Here is a 19895-nt window from a genome sequence, read left to right as displayed (position 1 = left end):
TGCGGGTTCAGTCCCTGGTCAGGGAACTAAGATCCCACAAGCCGTGCAGCACGGCCAAAAAGATAATAATAAAGAAAATACAGTATTATAGATCCTTTACAGATTATTTATTTGTATGATAAACATTGCTAATATAGATTCCTGAGAGATGACTGATTAAGATTTATATACTTCATAAATAACGGGGTTCTGTGCAAAATTTTTGTTAAATTCCCTGGTGGTCCAATGGTTAAGACTCTGTGCTTCCACTGCAGGGGGCACAGGTTCCATGCCTGGTCAGGGGACTAAGATCCTGCATGCTGTGCAGTGCGGCCAAAAACAAAAACCAAACCAAACAAAAAAACCATTTATGTGCACAGAGAACACTTTATTAAAATCCTTGTAAAGTGATTGATTTTATAGAGAATTTTTTTAAAAAGAAAAATAATAGCTTTTTGTAAAGAACACTTTATGTGAATATCCCCTTCCTTCCCAAATTATCTTTATCTTAAATGTGTGCTTTTAGACTGTCTAATAAAAAAAGCCCTATCTAACCCATTGGTCACATAATTTGTTAACTTCCTCAGTAGATTTGTTAACTTGATTTCTGAAATTACCCAATTAAAATTTTTTAATCCAGTACTGTTAATGTGTTTAATCATGCACGTGTATCTACTAAGTATATGTCTTGTGGTTATATTTTTTCCATGTATTCTTTTTTAATAAAATTTAAAATAATAACTTGCATTTGAAGACTTCATTTGGCTTTACATAAATTTTCATTCTTGTTGAATGCTTCTAACTTTTGCTTTAACCCATAGCGGGGGAAAATTAAAAGGAAGTCATGAAGAAGGAATATAATAATATTTATTAGTTGTCCCAGATTTGTATGCAAAAATATTCAATATCCATGGTATGGCTTTTCTAATAATGTCATTTTCTAATGTCTTCACTGACTTTACTACTTAACATGATTATAAAATAAATGATAAATAGTATAGAAATGGTTAAAAATTAACTAGTCAGACAGAATCCACTAAATATACAGTATTTTTTCCCTCAGTGTGTCAGTGTTTAAAGATATTTTAGCAAACGTGAATTTGCTTTGAAGCTACTTTAAAATCCATTTTACTCATTTTCCACAGTAAAGTTAGAGAATCGGCCATCTGATCATCAGCAACAGTAGCTGATTCATTTCTCCTTTTTTAACTCCTCTTTTTAGGCTCATTTTTCCTAGCCTTAAGCCATTACTAAGAGAAAAGAAAAAACTCTTCTCTGCTTCTATTAGAAGGAGATAAGTTCTTGTACCACCTGAAACCTTGACAGCCCATCATAGTATCCTATATCTACATGACATAGTCTACCTCATAATTAACTCTAGGGAGGAAAAGTAGTTAAGTTGAATATCGTAAATTCCTGTTTAATTTGGAATTTAGTTTACTGATTTGGAGGTACTTTCCGCATTACATTTTTTAAATCTGGTATAGAAAGAGTAGATACTCTAATTTTGGGAAAATTTCTGAGAGTTTCCCAAATATAGGGATTTTTAATAGGTTCAGCCTATTTTCCAATACCTAAATCTCTAAGACTGTTGAATGATAATGATACCACAGCACTGTGAAATTCTCCAGAACCTTCAGGATTATTTAAAAAAATGAAGTATAGGACTCCCCTGGTGGCGCAGTTGTTAAGAATCCACCTGCCAATGCAGGGGACACGGGTTCGAGCCCTGGTCCGGGAAGATTCCACATGCTGCGGAGTAACTAAGCCTGTGAGCCACAACTGCTGAGGCTGCGCTCTAGAACCCACAAGCCACCACTACTGAGCCCATGTGCTACAACTGCTGAAGCCCTCGTGCCTAGAGCCTGTGCTCTGCAACAAAAGAAGCCATTGCAATGAGAGTAGCCCCCGCTCACCACAACTAGAGAAAATCCACGTGCAGCAATGAAGACCCAATGCAGACAAAAATAAATTAAAAAATGAAGTATAGTTTTATGATCAATGTATTTTATTTTAAAAAAATTGTTAACTCATGAATGATGCATGTTATACTCTCAGGTAACTAGAATAATAAGCTGATTTATTAAATAACACTTTGTTCTCCAGTCATTCTGGAAAAGAGTTTACTTATTGGGATATTTTGAAAATAGCATCATCTCAGGAGAAGAGCTCAGTTTATCAGTAGGACTCTGAAAGCATGAGTTGGAGGCAGAACTTATACTGTCTTTTTGTTTGTAGGAAAGGAAAGTTTTGCGGGGAGTGCTAAAATAATTATGAAGAAAGTTATCTTTGGTACGAATAGTTCTTCATGGGACTTTTACCTAAGTATAATAAAAGTAAATCAGTTTGAGATATAGACAGAATAATTTGATACATACATTGCAATAACTTTTCAAATATTTTAAGGACTAACTATAGAACTGCGCCAAAGAAAAAAGCCAGAGTCTTCAGAAAATAAAGAATCTGCCAAAGAAGAGAAAATCAACAATACTGCAATTCCTGAAAGAGTTCCAAAACGTAAGTTAGAGAGATTTGGAGTTTTTATGCTATTACAAAAATAGTTATGTTAGGTAATATATTTTACATTAATATTTCAAATGTATAAACATTTTATCTTAAGTATGTGGTGATATTGGTCAACTTGCATTAGGTTTTGCTGTAGAACAATTCCTAAGTCTCACTGGCTTACAAAAAACATTTATTTCTGATCAACATTACATGTTGTGGCTGTAGATGTAGCTTCATGTCATGAAGGCATAATCCCTATTTGGGATGTGTTTTTCTTGTGGCAGAGAAAAAGAGCAGGAGAACAGGCAGAGTCATGCAGTACCTCTTAAAGTTTCTGCTGAACTGGCACACTGTCACTTGTACTCACATTCTGTTGGCCCAACCAAGTCATATAATCAATCTAGACAGTGGGATGGAGAAATTTAGTCTGACTACAGGGAAGCATGGCAAGTCACATGGTAATAGGCAGGGATGAAAAATCTTTTTATAGGAAAGGACAAAATAGTTGGGAATAAGGATAAGTCTACCACATTCTGGCCTTTTGGTCATAAATATTTACTTGTCTCCCTCAGACAAAATATACTTGGTACCTCCCCGACCCCAAGGAAGACACCCAGTGTTATCCAGTCAGGGCATCAGTCTTGAAGCCCAAGGTCTTGTTATCTTCATCAGGGTCAGCTATGACTCATTCAATCCAGAGACCTATGAATTAAAAAGACAAGTTATCTGCTCTGTGTTAGGGGTCCCCAAGAACACCCCCATGTTCAGAGATTAGGAGGAGTCACAGGTCTCAGAATTTAGTCATATTCACAGCTGTAATTTATTACAGTGAACATACAAAAGAAAATCAGCAAAGAGAAAGGACCTATGGGCTAAAGACTGCAAGAAACTAGGCAGAAGCTTCCAAGTCACATAGGACATACATAATTCCTTCAGCATCAAATTGTGACATTTGTAGGTTTGTCTACCTGGGAAGCTTATTAGCAACTCTGCTCAGGGTTTTTACTGGTGGCTGGTCGTGTAGCCTCTGCTTAATGCATAGGAAAATTCTAGATTCCCAGAAGGAAAGCAGTAGGTATGAACCACACTGTTTGCACAAATAAGTTAGGCACAGTAAACCACTCATTAGAAAATGGTGGGAACCCTTTTGAAATCCAGGTTCCCAGATGCCTGCCAAGAGCCTGCCTTGTAAGCAGGCTTTTCTTAGCAAAGCACATGCCCCCTTTTCCATTATACACTTTTGGATGAGGATAGGATATCAAAATAAATGCTTCCACTCAGAAAGAGGAAGAGTGAGAGACACATTAACCACTGGTCCATAGCAATTTTGAAATCCTACTAGGTAAATATGAGGTCTTCCTCCTCTGGGGAATGTTTCTTGATTAGGCCCTAGTTGTTTTCCTTGGAAGTAGTTTCCCAGTTCATTGTTCTTTGTCGTCCTTGGCTTCATCCTCTGGAGGTCCTTCCGTTTCTGTTATCTTTCTGAACCATATCTGAAAGTGGCTTTGGAGAATATGCCATCCTTAGGAGCTGAACAGCTTTCGTAAATAGATTTTTTCCCATAGGGAGTTCAGGGGCCATTTATATAAATTTGCTCACATAAGATAAAGGCAGTGAGTCACCTACAGATCTAGTTCAAAGGTTAGCAGCAAGAAAACTTTTTGGGAGCTGGAAGATAATAATCCATCTGCATGACAGAACATTTTATAAAACTGTTTCCTGTGAATAGTTGCAATTTTAATACTAATTTTTAAATTATTTTAGGTAACAAGATCACAAACAGAATATTATTAGAGTACCTTGATTATCAGCAGCTTCTTTTTTTTTGACAATTTTATTTTAGACTGCAAAAAACAAAAATGAGCAAACAAACAGACAACAAAAAACTTGAAATAGGCTTGTCAAATGATGTAAATTCATCCTTTCCAGGGAAGCAGAAGATAGACCAGTGCAGGTTATCCTCAAGGCCACATATATCCTGCTTCACTGCTGCTTGCACTCTGCTGGGTTTTGATCCTTCTTTGGGTCATAGTCTGGATTATTTTCCTCATCTCCTTCTTCTTCCCCTTCCTCATCTGCTTCTTCACCTTCTTCATTATAACCATCATCACCTTCAATAGCTTCTCCAGTAAAGTATAACACTGATCTTGGGATTATACGCTCACATAAAAAGTGACCAATTTCAAAGTCCACAGCAAGGATAGCTTCAGCCATCATCCAGATCTCCACTCTCAGGAACTTCAGGAGGGGCAAAAACATTAAAGAAAGAGTCATTAGAAACTTTTTTGGTCACAGTAAGAATTGTCCCACATCCCTTGTGTTTCTGTTTCTTCTTAATGGTTTTCAAAGTGACATTCTTCTGTTTTTTCCAATCTATCTGGCACACTGTACAACCCATAATTTCTGGTCCATCAAAAGAAAAAGGATCAGAATCATCTGGTTCTGACCTCATCCTGTATGTCTTTGTCAACCCTTCATTTGTCAAATATTCATTGGGTTCAAAGTGAAATTCTAAGACAAAACTCATAGGCTGACCAGCATCTGAGAACTTCACTTCAATATCTTTCAAGTGCTTCAGAATAGGTTCATCCCGTTCCTGAACCATATCACTGACCAAGTCAACATTCTTAAACATGGTCAGCCAAAATTCAGGAATTCCCTTGGGGTCTTCTTTTTCTTCATCCTTTTTCTCATCTACAATCTTGGCCTTTTATTTTAGCTCCTCCGAAATTTTATCTTCCTCATCTGGTTTCCATTCACATTCTTCTTCTATAGGTTCATAAATGGCATTAATGATCTCAAATCGCTTATCAAATAGAAGCTGATAGGGAACAGCATACTTTCTTTCAAGATCATGAACTTCCTCATAGAAATGGGCTTCTATCTGTGCACATTTAACTTGAAGGTTTTTGAGAGCATTCACACATCTTTTAACTACCCTAGACAAGTTGTCGATGTCTGCCATGGTGTATGAATGCCAAATATCAGTGGCTAGCAGGGGGAGCCAGGCGGCCAGAGGTGTGCAGGCAGTGACTCAGGGCGGCGGTGGGAGGAGCAGAAGCTATCAGCTACTTTTGATTACAGGAAAGAGACACATGAGAACAGAATTGGCCCATTTGCAGTCAGGAAAGAAGAGGAAAATAGGAATCCAAAATTTCTGGGGCTTGTAGTGTTGAAATTAGTATTGTTTGTCTTTTCAACTAGGAAAAAATACTCAATAAAATTGAGAAATACTTTAACAAAGGCTGATTAAGATGAATCCTTAGGGCAACACCCAAATCAAGGGCATGACTGTCACATAGTTTGTTAAAATGTATAAATGGATTAAAGTAGCTCCTACTAACTCCTTTCAGTTGAATAAAGCACTCAGGGAAAAAGAACAAAGGGTGTGGCTTTATGTGACAAATAAACAAAGCTTCATAAGCTCAAAATACTTGTAGTTAAATCTTTGAGAGAGGCTTATCTAGAAGAATTGTGGGTATAGTTATTGGAGTATGGAGTTGACTGGAATCAAGTAGGTAAAAAGCCAACAAAATTGTTCTTTTCTTTGCAAAAATGAATGATTTAATTTTTAAAAATTAAGGTATAACTAACATATCATAAAATGCACAGAATCAGGGCTTCCCTGGTGGCGCAGTGGTTAAGAATCAGCCTGCCAATTCAGGGGACATGTGTTCAAGCCCTGGTCGGGGAATATACCACATGCCGCGGAGCAGCCAAGCCTGTGTGCCACAACTACTGAGCCTGTGCTCTAGAGCCCATGAGTCACAACTACTGAGCCCGTGTGCCACAACTACTGAACCCTGCACGCCTAGAGCCTGTGCTTCACAACAAGAGAAGCCACCGCAATGAGAAGCCCATGCACCACAACAAAGAGTAGCCCCTGCTTGCCACCACTAGAGAAAGCTTGTGTGCAGCAACAAAGACCCAACGCAGCCATAAATAAATAAATAAATAAATAAATAAATAAATAAATAAATAAATAGAAAAGAAAGCCCTGCTTAAAAAAAAAAGCACAGAATCATAGGTATTTAATTAAATGAGTTTGGGTACTTGACTACAACTAAGATACATAACATTCCCTTATCCCAGAAAGTTCTTTTGTGTCCCTTTCCAGGAGATTTTCCCTGTACTCCCCAAAACAACCACTCTTCTGATATTTTTCAATATTGATTAACTTTGCATGTTCTAGAATTTCATATAAATGGAGTCATACAACATATATGTCCTTGTGCCTGGATTCTTTCACTTAGCTCAATATGTTATCCTTTAAAAATATAATCATTTTGAGATTCATTCTTCTTGCTGTAAGTGTTCTTGCTTTTCCTGTTGGACATTTGAGTAATTTGCAGTATTCTGCTATTATGAATAAGGCTGCTGTGAATACTTGTACGAATCTTTTTGTGGACATCTATTTTTATTTCTCTTAGGTAAAAACCTAGGAGAATTGCTGGCTAAGCTTTGAGAGAGACATACTGTCAAAAGAACTGCCAGCCTAGATTAAGGACACAACTATTCATGTCTTACAATGATGTATGAGTCCCTAACTTTCTACATGCAGAAAGCAGGCTGAGTAAGCTGCTCTAAGGGTATCTTTCTTGAGGAGTGAGTGTGTTTTGCCTTTGGGAGGGAAGTAGACATTTGTGACTAATGGGGCAAATCCTGGTGGATCCTTCTATTGTTCCCAAATGTTTTCTCCCTGCCCTGAAAGTGGATTATACATTCCTTCCCATTACCATGTGATTTGGATTGCCTCTCTGAAGTGGAGTATACTCCCCTACCCCGTTGTCAGGTTTATCCATGTGACTTTCCTGGGCCAATGGAATGTGAGTGGAAGTAGCAGTGTACTAGTTCTGACCAGAAATTATAAGAGGCATTGTATGTTTTTGTCTGTTCTGCTGCTCTTTTCCTTTGTAATGAGAACAGCATGTCCCAAATAGGGACTGATCCCATTCTGGAATTCTGAAGGTACAGGAAGAGCCACAGCTAATCTGAAGTCTGGAATTGAGTGGAGAGTGACTGCTGACCCAAAACCCACAGTAACATGAATGAGAATTAAATATATGTTCTGTAAGCCACTGGTAATATGGGGGTCACTTTTTTACTACAGCAAAGCTTACTAATAAGAGTGATCATTTAAAACGTTTTGGAAAATACAGTATAAGAAAGGTATTTAAACAATTTAGAGATAGCTCCTATAAAATAGTATTTTCCCCTGATTACAAAAATGTATTTTTAGGGTAGAAAATGTGAAAATAGAGATAAGTTTAATAAAAATATATGCATAATTCCAGTAGATAATAACTATTCTTAAAATTTTGGCAAGTACTGCTTATATTTTTTTCAATGTATTTATACTTTTTCTTTTCTTTTTTTTACTTTTTGTGAAATTGAATCCTACAATTTTTTTTTTTCTTTTGGCCGCGTGGCTTGCCGGATCTCAGTTCCCCAACCAGGGATTGAATGCTGGTTGAGCCACGGCAGTGAAAGCCTGCAAGCCTAACCACTAGGCCACCAGGCCCATGATAATTTTTTTATATAAATTTACTTATTATTTATTTATTTTTGGCTGCATTGGATCTTCGTTGTTACACGTGGGCTTTCTCTAGTTGCGGCGAGCGGGGGCTATACTTCGTTGTGGTGCATGAGCTTCTCATTGTGGTGGCTTCTCTTGTTGAGGAGCACGGGCTCTAGGTGCGCAGGCTTTAGTAGTTGCGGCTCGCAGGCTCAGTAGTCGTGGCATGCAGGCTTAGTTGCTCCACAGCATGTGGGATCTTCCCAGACCAGGGATTGAACCCACGTCCCCTGCATTGGCAGACAGGTTCTTAACCACTGTGCCACCAGGGAAGTCCCCCGTGATAATTTTTTTTTTTTTTTTTTTTTTGCGGTACGTGGGCCTCTCACTGCTGTGGCCTCACGCGTTACAGAGCACAGGCTCCGGACACGCAGGCTCCGGACGCGCAGGCTCAGCCTCTTCGTGGCATGTGGGATCTTCCCGGACTGGGGCACGAACCCGTGTCCCCTGCATCGGCAGGTGGACTCTCAACCACTGTGCCACCAGGGAAGCCCCCTGATAATTTTTTAATAAATAATTTCCAGGGCCCAGAGCTCTTTATTTTCTCTAAAATATATACACTTATACCAAACACTGATAGCTTGATTCCAGCTTTGACTCTTTACAAAATCTTTCATAAACAAAATAGCACTAAGGTAAGGCATTTATATATAAGATTTGGTTGAATATATTTTTTGTAATAGCCCTTGATAATTAGGATTAATTTGTCATTGTCCAAGACTTAATTTAAAAAAAAAACAGAAAAAGGTACATATTTAGACACTTTGTAGCACTTTTACCAAATTGCCATGGTAGGTAAGTTCTTTTATTAGTCTGTTTATAGTTTACATTGTGTCAACATTGCTTTAATTAACTGTCTTTTTTTTTTTTTTTTTTTTTTTTTTTTGCGGTACGTGGGCCTCTCACTGTGACCTCTCCCGTTGCGGAGCACAGGCTCCGGACGCGCAGGCTCAGCGGCCATGGCTCACGGGCCCAGCCTCTCCGCCGCATGTGGGATCTTCCTGGACCGGGGCACGAACCTGTGTCCCCTACATTGGCAGGCGGACTCTCAACCACTGCGCCACCCGGGAAGCCCATCTGTCATATATTTTTACAAGTATGCTTCTGTAGCCCAATAATAATGCCTATTAATAGTATTTACTGATCTCTTACTATGTGCCAGGCCAAATGCTTTACACGTACTATTGGAAGCAGTGATTTTATTTTATTTATTTATTTAACATCTTTATTGGAGTATAATTGCTTTACAATGTTGTGTTAGTTTCTGCTGTATAACAAAGTGAATCAGCTATATGTACACATATATCCCCATATCCCCTCTCTCTTGCGTCTCCCTCCCACTCTCCCTATCCCACCCCTCTAGGTGGTCACAAAGTACTGAGCTGATCTCCCTGTGCTATGCGGCTGCTTCCCACTAGCTATCTATTTTACACTTGGTAGTGTATATATGTCCATGCCACTCTCTCACTTCATCCTAGCTTACCTTTCCCCCCTCCGCATGTCCTCAAGTCCATTCTCTACATCTGCATCTTTATTCCTGTCCTGCCCCTGGGTTCTTCAGAACCATTTTTTTTTTTTACATTCCATATATATGTGTTAGCGTACGGTATTTGTTTTACTCTTTCTGACTTACTTCACTCTGTATGACAGTTTCTAGGTCCATCCACCTCACTACAAATAACTCAATTTCATTTCTTTTTATGGCTGAGTAATATTCCACTATATATATGTGCCACATCTTCTTTATCCATTCATCTGTCAGTGGACACTTAGGTTGCTCCCATGTCTTGGCTATTGTAAATAGAGCTGCAATGAACATTGTGGCATATGACTCTTCTTGAATTATGGTTTTCTCAGGGTATATGCCCAGTAGTGGGATTGCTGGGTCATATGGTAGTTCTATTTTTAGTTTTTTAAGGAACCTCCATACTGTTCTCCATAGTGATTGTATCAATTTACATTCCCACCAGCAGTGCAGGAGGGTTCCCTTTTCTCCACACCCTCTCCAGCATTTACTGTTTGTAGATTTTTTTTTGAGGATGGCCATTGTGACCCATGTGAGGTGATACCTCATTGTAGTTTTGATTTTCATTTCTATAATGATTGGTGATGTTGAGCATCCTTTAATGTGTTTGTTGGCAGTCTGTATATCTTCTTTTGAGAAATGTCTATTTAGGTCTTCTGCCCATTTTTGGATTGGGTTGTTTGTTTTTTTGATATTGAGCTGCATGAGCTGCTTATATATTTTGGAGATTAATCCTTTTTCAGTTGGAAAGCAGTAATTTTAAAGCAATTGTGTCATGCTGATTATTTTTTTAAATTTTTATTTTGTTTATTTATTTACTTTTATATTTTGGCTGCACCGAAGGCTTGTGGGATCTTAGTTCCCTGACCAGGGATTGAATCCGCTCCCTTGGCAGTGAAAGCGCAGAGTCCTAACCATTGGACTTCCAGGGAATTCCCTGATTCTAATGTTTGATTTATTGGGTAGTGTCTTTCAAGCACTTTGAATATAATTCTTATTAATTTAGTGATTTAGCTAGTTATTCTATTTAATGTCTCTGGTATACTATACAAATTAATATTTATTGAATAATGTTTTGAAAATAGCTAAGTTAATAAGTCAACCAGTTTGTCTTTATAAACCTCTCAGTCATTTAACAACGTAACACTGGGCTTTGGGCCTTTAGGCCTGGGCTTAATTTACTGAATCTTTTTTTTCCCCTATAGTTTTATTGAGATATAATTGACATACAGCACTGTATAAGCATAATGATTTGACTTGCATACATCATGAAATGATTATCACAAAAGTTTAGTGAACACCTTGTATAGATACAAAATTAAAGAAATAGAGAAACATTTTTTTCCTTGTGATGAGAACTCTTAAGATTTTACTTTCTTAACAATTTTCATATGTAACATATAGCAGTGTTAATTATATTTATCATGTTGTATATTATATCCTTAGTACTTATTTATCTTACAGCTGGAAGTTTGTACATTTTGACTGCCTTCATTCAGTTCCCTCTCTTCCGCCTCTCACCTCTGGTAACCACAAGTCTGATCTTTTTCTCTATGAGCTTGTTTGTTTTTGAGGTATAATTGAGCTACAATACTATGTTAGTTCCTGTTACACAACATAGTGATTTGCTATTTCTGTAGATTTCAAAATGATCACCACCGTAAGTCAGGTTGTCATCTGTCACTATAATTATTGACTGTATTCCTCACACTGTACATTTCATACCTGTGATTCATTTATTTTGCAACTGGAAGTTTGTACCTCTTAATCTCCCTCACCTATTTCTCTCCTCCCCCCACCTCTCTGCTCTTTGGCAACCACCTGTTTGTTCTCTGTATCTATGACACTGTTTCTGTTTTGTTATGTTTGTTCATTTGTTTTGTTTTTTAGATTCCACATATAAGTGAAATCATATAGTATTTGTTATTATTATACTGAATTATAGTAAATAGCTATAACAGGACTAAATCATCCTGTGTGTTCAAAATTCAAATGTGTTTTATGTTTTCGTCAAAAAGTATTTACATAGGGGCTTCCCTGGGGGCTCAATGGTTAAGAATCCGCCTGCCAATGCAGGGGACACGGGTTCAAGTCCTGGTCTGGGAAGATCCCACATGCTGCGGAGCAACTAAGCCTGTGCGCCGCAACTACTGACCCTGCGCTCTAGAGCCCGTGTGCCACAACTACTGAAGCCCACGTGCCTAGAGCCCATGCTCCACAACAAGAGAAGCCACCGCAGTGAGAAGCCCGCACACTGCAACAAAGAGTAGCCCCTGCTCGCCGCAACTAGAGAAAGCCTGTGTGTTGCAACGAGGACCCAACACAACCAAAAAATAAATAAATAATTAAAAAAAATTATTTACATATATATAATGTGAATACTTTGTATATGATGTTGTATGTGATGTTTTAAATACATAATCATCAAAAGTCATTGAATTGTACAATTTAAAGAGCTGTATGTAATTTATAGTATGTAAACTATTCCTCAATAAAAACATTTCTTGATAAGGAAAAAAATAACAATAGTAATTCTGAATGAACCTGTTTTTTTTTTCTCTAGATATTCGGTAGTATGTTCCTTTTATTCCTTTTTTAAGTTAATAGACTTTAATTTTAAATTTATAGAAGAATTGAGCAGACAGTATAGTACAGAGTTCCCATTTTACATGCCCCCCTCACAGAATTTTCCCTATTATTAACATTTTATATTAGTATGGTACATTTGTTACAATTAATGAACTAATATTGATACATTATTTTTAACTAAAGTCCATACTTTATTCATATTTCCTTAGTGTTTATCTAATGTCCTTTTCTGTTCCAGGATCACATCCAGGATACCACATTACATACAGTTATCATGTCTCCTTAGACTTCTGTTGGCTGTGACAGTTTCTCAGACTTTCCTTGTTTTTGATGACCTTGACACTTTTGAGGAGTACTGGCCAGATATATTGTAGGATGCCCCTCCCTTGGAATTTGCTGTTTTTCTAATGATTAGACTGGGATTATGGGTTTTGGGGAGGAAGACCACAGTTGGAATGCCATTTTTGTCACATCATATCAAGGATACATACAACCTTTGATTACTTTTTTCTTTTTAATAGAAGTCCATAAATATAAATATCATCCACAACTGATTACTTTTAATATGGTTTTTCAGATATATTATTTCAGCGCTTTGCAAAGATATTCATTGGCTGTCTTGCAGCAGTTACTAGTGGTATGATGTATGCTCTCTATTTATCAGCGTACCATGAACGGAAATTCTGGTTTTCCAACAGGCAGGTAAGAAGAAAGAATTTTGAGCATATGAACGTTTGTTTTAATATTTAATGTTAATTTAAATAATGTGTTTTCCAGGGAGCCAAAACATGCATGATAAGTATGACACGTGCTTTCTTTCTTTTTTGGTTGGTACGCAGGCCTCTCATTGCCGTGGCCTCTCTCATTTTGGAGCACAGGCTCCGGACGCGCAGGCTCAGCAGCCATGGTTCACGGGCCCAGCTGCTGCGCGGCATGTGGGATCCTTCCGGACCGGGGCATGAACCCGTGTCCCCCGCATCGGCAGGCGGTCTCTCAACCACTGTGCCACCAGGGAAGCCCGAGAAGTGCTTAATGTTATGCTGTAAGCCAGTAGGAACAAAATGGTATAGAAGCTGTCTTGAGTCACAGTATCAACCTTGAAAAATTTAATAGCATGTATTTCAAGGTGGTAGAACAGAAATTATGAGGGGGCTTTCCTTCATGCAATTGATTTATCGGGACTTTTGATGACAGTGAAATGTTATGAAGTTTAGTCAGCTTTTTCGTAGTTTTGGTAGTTTACATTTAAGAAACAGTCTGTGGCAGTTTCAGCATCAAAATACTTTAATTTTTAGATTAGAATGTTTTGAAGTGCTGAAAATGATTAGCAGACATAACAGTATTTATTAAAATGTTGCCTCATATTAGTATGTTTAATGTTTGGTTTTAAATCATGTGTTAATCACAGACTCTACTCACTATAGTTATATTCATAATTCGTTTGGCCTTTGAATAAGTTTGTTTTCAGACTTACCTTCGCAATCAGGTATACCTGTAATACACATTGGCCAAGTTCGTGGTGTTACCACTTGACTCTAAGGTTTTTTTATTTTTGTTTTAGCCCAAACTCTTTTTTGTTGTTCTTATTTTTGAGCGAATAGTCAAGCTGACTAAATGTTTTTAAGCCATTGATTTATCTAACACCACCAAAACATTTAACTGAATAATTACTCACCTGTATTGATTTGACCAAGGATTTTGTATAGCCTATTTCCTTGAAAATGTTATGAAGATTAAGTATTAGTTGTTCTCAACACTGGATGTACAATAGAAAAATCTGGGATGATTTAAAAAATAACTTCCCTCACAGATTCTTAGGTGGGGTGAGGCAAGTGTCTGGGTCAATATTGCACAAAATCTTTCCATGTGATTCTGTTATGTAGGCAGAATTGAGAACAATAAGGTTTAAAAATCTAGAAGACATTCATGAAGAGCACTGTGATGAGCCAGGAGCATTGGCATCATCTGGGAGCTTTTTCAGAATTGCAGATTCTCAGGCCACACTTTAGAATCAGAACCTATGTTTGAATAAGATCTCTAGAAGTTTTATATGAACATTAACTTTGAGAAGCACTGATTAAGAGTTCACATCTTTGAAATTTTAGAAAGAAAAATCAGTACCCATTCATAAAAAATAATTTTGAGGAAATTTACTTAGACTAATAAGCTCTAGATGAGAAAAAAAAAAAGGGTTCACTGGTCAAATAAATCTAGGAAAGACTTTATAGAGATTCTCAGTGCATAATGAATAGTGAAACTCTGAAAAGTTGTAATGAAAAAACTCATATTTTTCTCTAATCCAGCCTTTACATAGCTTATTTAACTCTTTTTAGGTAACACCCATTAATACCTTAGGAAGTTCTGTTGATCAAACTTTGGGGAAACTGCTCTGATATCTTTTGTATTAATTGATAAAATTATGCATGAAAATAAACATGTTTCATTTTAAAAGATTATAGATTTATGAAAGTTTGATTCAGCATGAAAAGCACAGGTTTCAGTGTTTTTGACTACCTATGTTCTTGGTTCTGTACAGCCTAATTTTAGGAATTTTAAGATTTACTTACATTTCTGGGAGTTCATTTGAAAAGAACTGGTTAGTTGTCTGCTGCTCTTTGAAAGCCCTAATTAAGGGCTTGCTGTTCTGGATACCTAGGGAAGTGGAATAGCAATAGAAAAATAATACTTTCTTTTTAAACTTACATTTTTATTATGGACTTCTGACACCTCAACCATCATTTTTTACTTCCTGCTATACTGTTCTTGTTCTCCTTATGGTACTACTTTGGGTTTTCCTTCCAGATTTTTCTTATATATAATAGGCAAATAACTTACGAGTTACCATCTAGTTTAAACCTTAAGTATTTCATTAAAGTGATTGCCAGATTATTGAAAAGTTTAATCTTATTAATATGGCTACTAGTGGTTAAAGGAAAATTCAAACATGTCTTTGAATAAAAGGATAAATAAATAGCATTAATTTGGAATATGAGGAGAGAAAAAGATTGCAGTTGAAATTTAAGACACTGGTATTTAAATAATCATTTCATTTTCTTTTAGGAGCTTGAACGGGAAATCACATTTCAGGGTGATAGTGCCATTTATTATTCTTATTATAAGGATATGTTAAAGGCACCTTCATTTGAAAGAGGTATGATAACTACATTTGTATATTTAGTAACAATATTTTCCTAAAATAAAACATTGTTCTTATATGTGGGAGCCCTTGAATGTGGAGATTTGTCTCAGAATATAGGTATTGGTCTTCCTTGTAGTTAATTTAAAAATTGGAAAAATGAGGCACAGAGTATTATATTTTGAGATCCTTCTTGATAATAAAGTATTTAATGACCTCTGAATAACATGTTCAATTCTTGTAAAAGCAGAATAAATAATCTGGAGAAAAATTTTTCTGGCTTTAGGTGTATACGAACTGACACACAATAACAAAACTGTATCTCTGAAGACTATAAATGCAGTGCAGCAAATGTCTCTATATCCAGAACTTATTGCCAGCGTTTTATATCAAGCAACTGGTAGCAATGTATGTGTTTCTTTTGACTTTAATATTTATTTTTTCACATATTTATGAATCCTCAAAATTATATGTTGTCATCCTATTATCTCCTTCTCTTTTTTTTTTTTTCCCAATTAGGAGATTATTGAGCCAGTATATTTCTATATTGGCATTGTTTTTGGATTGCAAGGAATATATGTCACTGCTTTATTTGTTACAAGTTGGCTTATGAGTGGAACTTGGCTAGCAGGAATGCTAACTGTTGCATGGTTCATTATTAACAGGTAAGAAAGGTGTTTTTAATTAAGTTTTACAATTTTTTGTGACTGTGGTAGAGTTCTAAAAATGGCTCCCCCCTCCAAACCTTCCATGCCCTGATTCCTGCCTGTGAATATGATGAGATTTCATCCCTGTGATTATGTTGTGTTGTACGGCAGCAGTCCCCACCCTTTTTGGCACCAGGGACAGGTTTCCTTGAAGACAGTTTTTCCACGGAAGTGGGGTGGATGGGTCAGGCAGTAATGCGAGGGGCAGGTGAAGCATCGCTCGCTCGCCCGCCGCTCACCTCTTGCTGTGCAGCCCAGTTCCCAACAGGCCGTGGACCAATACTGGTCTGTGGCCCGGCGGTCAGGGACCCCGGTTATACGGCATAGTTGACCTTAAGGTAGGAAGGTTAGCTGGTGGGCCTGATCTAATCGTATGAGCCCCTAAAAGTGAGCAGCTTTCTGCAGCTGGTACAGAAGGGAAGTCAGAGATATTTGAAGCATGAGAAGGATTTGGTGCCTTGTTGCTGGATTGAAGTGAGGAGGAAATGAATTCTGCCAACAACCAGTGAGCTTGTAAAAACTCTACAAGCCCTGTATAAGAACTACAGCCCCAGTTGATGCTTTGATTTTAGCTTAAGGAGACCCTGAACAGAGAATCCAGCCATACTGTGCTGGGTTTGTGAGCCAATGAATCTGTGTTATTTTAAGCCACTACATTTGTGGTCATTTGTCATGCAACAGTTGAAAAATAATACACCCACTTCTATCTCTCTATTTTCAACCATAGCAACATTGGCATACATGTCTTTCCTCATTTATTTAAAATTGATGACATAGCTTCATGAAAAGAAGGAAGAGGCATCAGATGTATCAGTTTTAAGTTAACCACTATATTAATCTATGACAGTGTGCTTTGAATAATAAATCCATTCCTTTTGGTGATTAAAGGAGCCTCAGTTCTTTAATAGTGAGTACAAAGAGAGTAGGGGATGGGACTTCTTTGAAATGGAGAGCTAAAATTTTCTTGGCATTGGTCAGTGTCAAAAATTTATTTTTTGAATGATCCTTTTTTGGCTTTTGAAAGTGCTTCCTCTCCATAGCACTTTGCCCTCATAACACTTAACGTGATTAAATTTTAGAAAATGAGACCTTTCTTTTGTTACACATTTTCTTTTGGCAGCTGCCAAATGAAAAATATGGTACTTCAAAGACACTGAGTTTCAAATTTAGGGCTGTATCTCTTACTGGGCTTTGGTTAGGGTCACATGCTGGCAACAGTTTGAAGTAAACGATTTTAAAAATATTCCTTAGAAGTTTTCAAGTATGGCTGTCCAGCTTTATGAGTTATCAGTATATTTCTTCTTAACTCGTAAAGGGAGTACAGGGATGAACCAAACTTTATTATTATAAAAGCAACACATGTACATCATAAAAAACTTGAAACCAGCAAAAATAAAATAATAAGTTCACATTCCCACCACCTGGAAATCACTCAGCATTGTTTATATCTTGGTGCATATTCTTTTGGACCTTTTTCTATTGTGAATATGTGGGTGTATACATGTATGTGTTTGTGGTATATGTATGTATATATATGTATATATTTTTTAACCAAGATGAGATATATTGCACATACTGTTTTATATGCTGCTTTCCTTATTTAGAAGCCTCTGCCTTTCTATTTCAGTAACTTTTTTATCTTTTCTAATACCCAGCCCATATTAGAATTTCCTGTGTTGACCCCAAAATACACTCTATAGCTGATTTATCCAAACCAGTATTTAATCCAGGACTACGTATTGCATCTGGTTGTTAACGTTCCTCAACTCTCTTTAAATCTAACATAGTCCCTTTTTTTTTTTTTTTTTTTTGCGGTAAGTGGGCCTCTCACTGTTGTGGCCTCTCCTGTTGTGGAGCACAGGCTCTGGACGCGCAGGCTCGACGGCCATGGCTCACGGGCCTAGCCGCTCCGCGGCATGTGGGATCTTCCCGGTCCAGGGCACGAACCCATGTCCCCTGCATCGGCAGGCAGACTCTCAACCACTGCGCCACCAGGGAAGCCCAGTCCCTTTTTTTTAATGACAGTTGGCTTGTTGAAGGGACCAAGTCAGTCGTCCTACAGAATGTCCCAACTTCTGGATTTCTCCTATTGCTTCCCTGTGGTGTTATTTAACTTTTCTCTCTGTCTTCTGTGTTTATGTAATCTGGAAGATACCTCTAAAGGCTTGATGGATTCAAGATAAACAATTTTGGTTAGAATATATTGTCGATGATGTAGTTTTCATGTTCTGTGACTTTACAAGTTACAGGGTATTTAGTTGGCCTAACCCTAGTGAAGCTGAAATTGCTGGTTTAAAGGATGACAGTCTGATCTCTCCATTGAATAATTATGTTTTCCTCTTATGACTATAAAACAATCTGTGCGGTGTTCTGGGGCATCAAATGAACGTCCTTTTCACCATTAACAATATACCCAAGGGTTATAACTCTAGTTGACAGCCTTTGCCTAATTTAGGGTTTATAAAATTAGGGTTTTCTATTTTCATTAGCTTCATTCTTCAAAAGTAGAATCTTTCTTTATTAACCAGGTTCTTTGGTTACCTTTAAATTCAGTTATTATTAGAAAGTTAGGACAAATGCTTAATTTCACTTTAATTACCAATTTCTTTGTAAGAGATTGTCTTAATAGCTGTTTCACACAGTGATAAAAAGCATTTTCTGGTGTTCTCCTTTTTAAGCATCTTTCTGTACTTAGAGATTTTCATTGATTCAATAGGGCTAAAATACATTACCATCATTATTCTTTTTCTTGCTTAAATTTTTACAGCATTGGTCGATAGGAGTGCTTTCAGACTGGCTCCCGAGTTCTTTTGACACATCTTCATTAATCTTTGAAAGTGTCTTGTTTTCTGGCTCAACAGGAAGAGCAGGCTCACCTTGTATATTCCAATGAAAGATTTGCAATTAGCCTTTTCTCTCTGGAGCTTTGATTCCTTTTAGTATAAAATAGTATTAGAGAATCTGGTGTGGATGCCAGGGGTATAGATGACTTCTTGTTAAGTCAGAAAGTGCCCGTTAGAGAATATTTTAAGTTGCCATGTACTCTTCTAAAATTTCATTAGGATTCATTGTTAGAAATTTAATAGCACACTCACAGAATTTATTTCAGTGCTAATAGACTAGGTCTAGAAATTTCTTGCCTTGTAGAGTGAAAGTGTGTTTCGTATACAGCCTTATTTAAAATAGAGACCTTCTAAAAGGATTGCTTTCTTGACTATGTGATGCATTAGTTATTGCTGTATAACAGATCAATCCAAAACTTAATAGCTTAAAACAACAAACATCTCTCACAATTTCTGAGGGTCAGGAATCCAGAGTGGCTTATCTGTGTGCTTCTAGCTAAGGGTTTCTTATGAGGTTGAGTCAGTAGTTGGTTGGGGCTACAGTCATCTGAAGGCTTGACTGGCCTGGATCATTTTTACTTAGTTCACTTCATGTGGCTTTTGCAAGAAGCCTCAGTTCCTTGCTGGCTGTTGGCCTAGAAGGCCTTAGTTTCTCATCACATGGACCTCTGCAGAGGGCTGCTCACAGCTTGGTTGCTGGCTTCCTTTAGAGTGAATGATCCAAGAGAGACTGGAGTGAATGTGTCATAGTGGAAGCCAGCTATCTTTAATAACCTAATATCAGAAATGATAGGACATCACTCTGCCATATTCTGTTGGTCATGCAGACTAATCGTGGCACAACATGGGAAGTGGCTACACAGGGTGTTAATACCAGGAGGCAGGGACCGTTATGAACCATCTTGGAGGCTGGCTGTCACCTACAATGAACTTTAATATTCATTTCATTTAATCCCTAGATCTTTCTTCATCAGAAGTTCAAAGAGAAAGACTAGGCAACTTTATCATGTAAAAATAACAGCAATTAAAGAAT

The 19895-nt window shown here is 37.3% G+C and overlaps 1 protein-coding gene and 1 pseudogene across 4 annotated transcripts in view; one reads left to right on the top strand and one right to left on the bottom strand.

Moving 5' to 3' along the window:
- Positions 1 to 19895, top strand: part of DPY19L4 (dpy-19 like 4) — a 59631-nt gene that overhangs the window by 3417 nt on the left and 36319 nt on the right. Inside the window, exons 2-6 of one of the 4 annotated variants that reach the window (XM_029222722.1) lie at positions 2386 to 2496; positions 12841 to 12878; positions 15237 to 15327; positions 15599 to 15720; positions 15832 to 15977. In XM_029222722.1, the coding sequence (XP_029078555.1) occupies positions 2386 to 2496; positions 12841 to 12878; positions 15237 to 15327; positions 15599 to 15720; positions 15832 to 15977 (508 nt within the window). Of the gene's footprint in view, positions 1 to 2385; positions 2497 to 12753; positions 12879 to 13065; positions 13241 to 15236; positions 15328 to 15598; positions 15721 to 15831; positions 15978 to 19895 lie in introns of those variants that run through there. The other 3 variants (XM_029222721.1, XM_029222724.1, XM_029222723.1) reach the window with 3 other exon arrangements.
- Positions 2675 to 6099, bottom strand: LOC114895394 (annotated as a pseudogene).

Source organism: Monodon monoceros, unplaced genomic scaffold, assembly GCF_005190385.1.
Source record: "Monodon monoceros isolate NGI ecotype Baffin Bay Population unplaced genomic scaffold, NGI_Narwhal_1 Super_Scaffold_14, whole genome shotgun sequence".
NCBI classification, from domain to species: domain Eukaryota; kingdom Metazoa; phylum Chordata; class Mammalia; order Artiodactyla; family Monodontidae; genus Monodon; species Monodon monoceros.
This window is presented reverse-complemented; position numbering and strand designations above follow the sequence as displayed.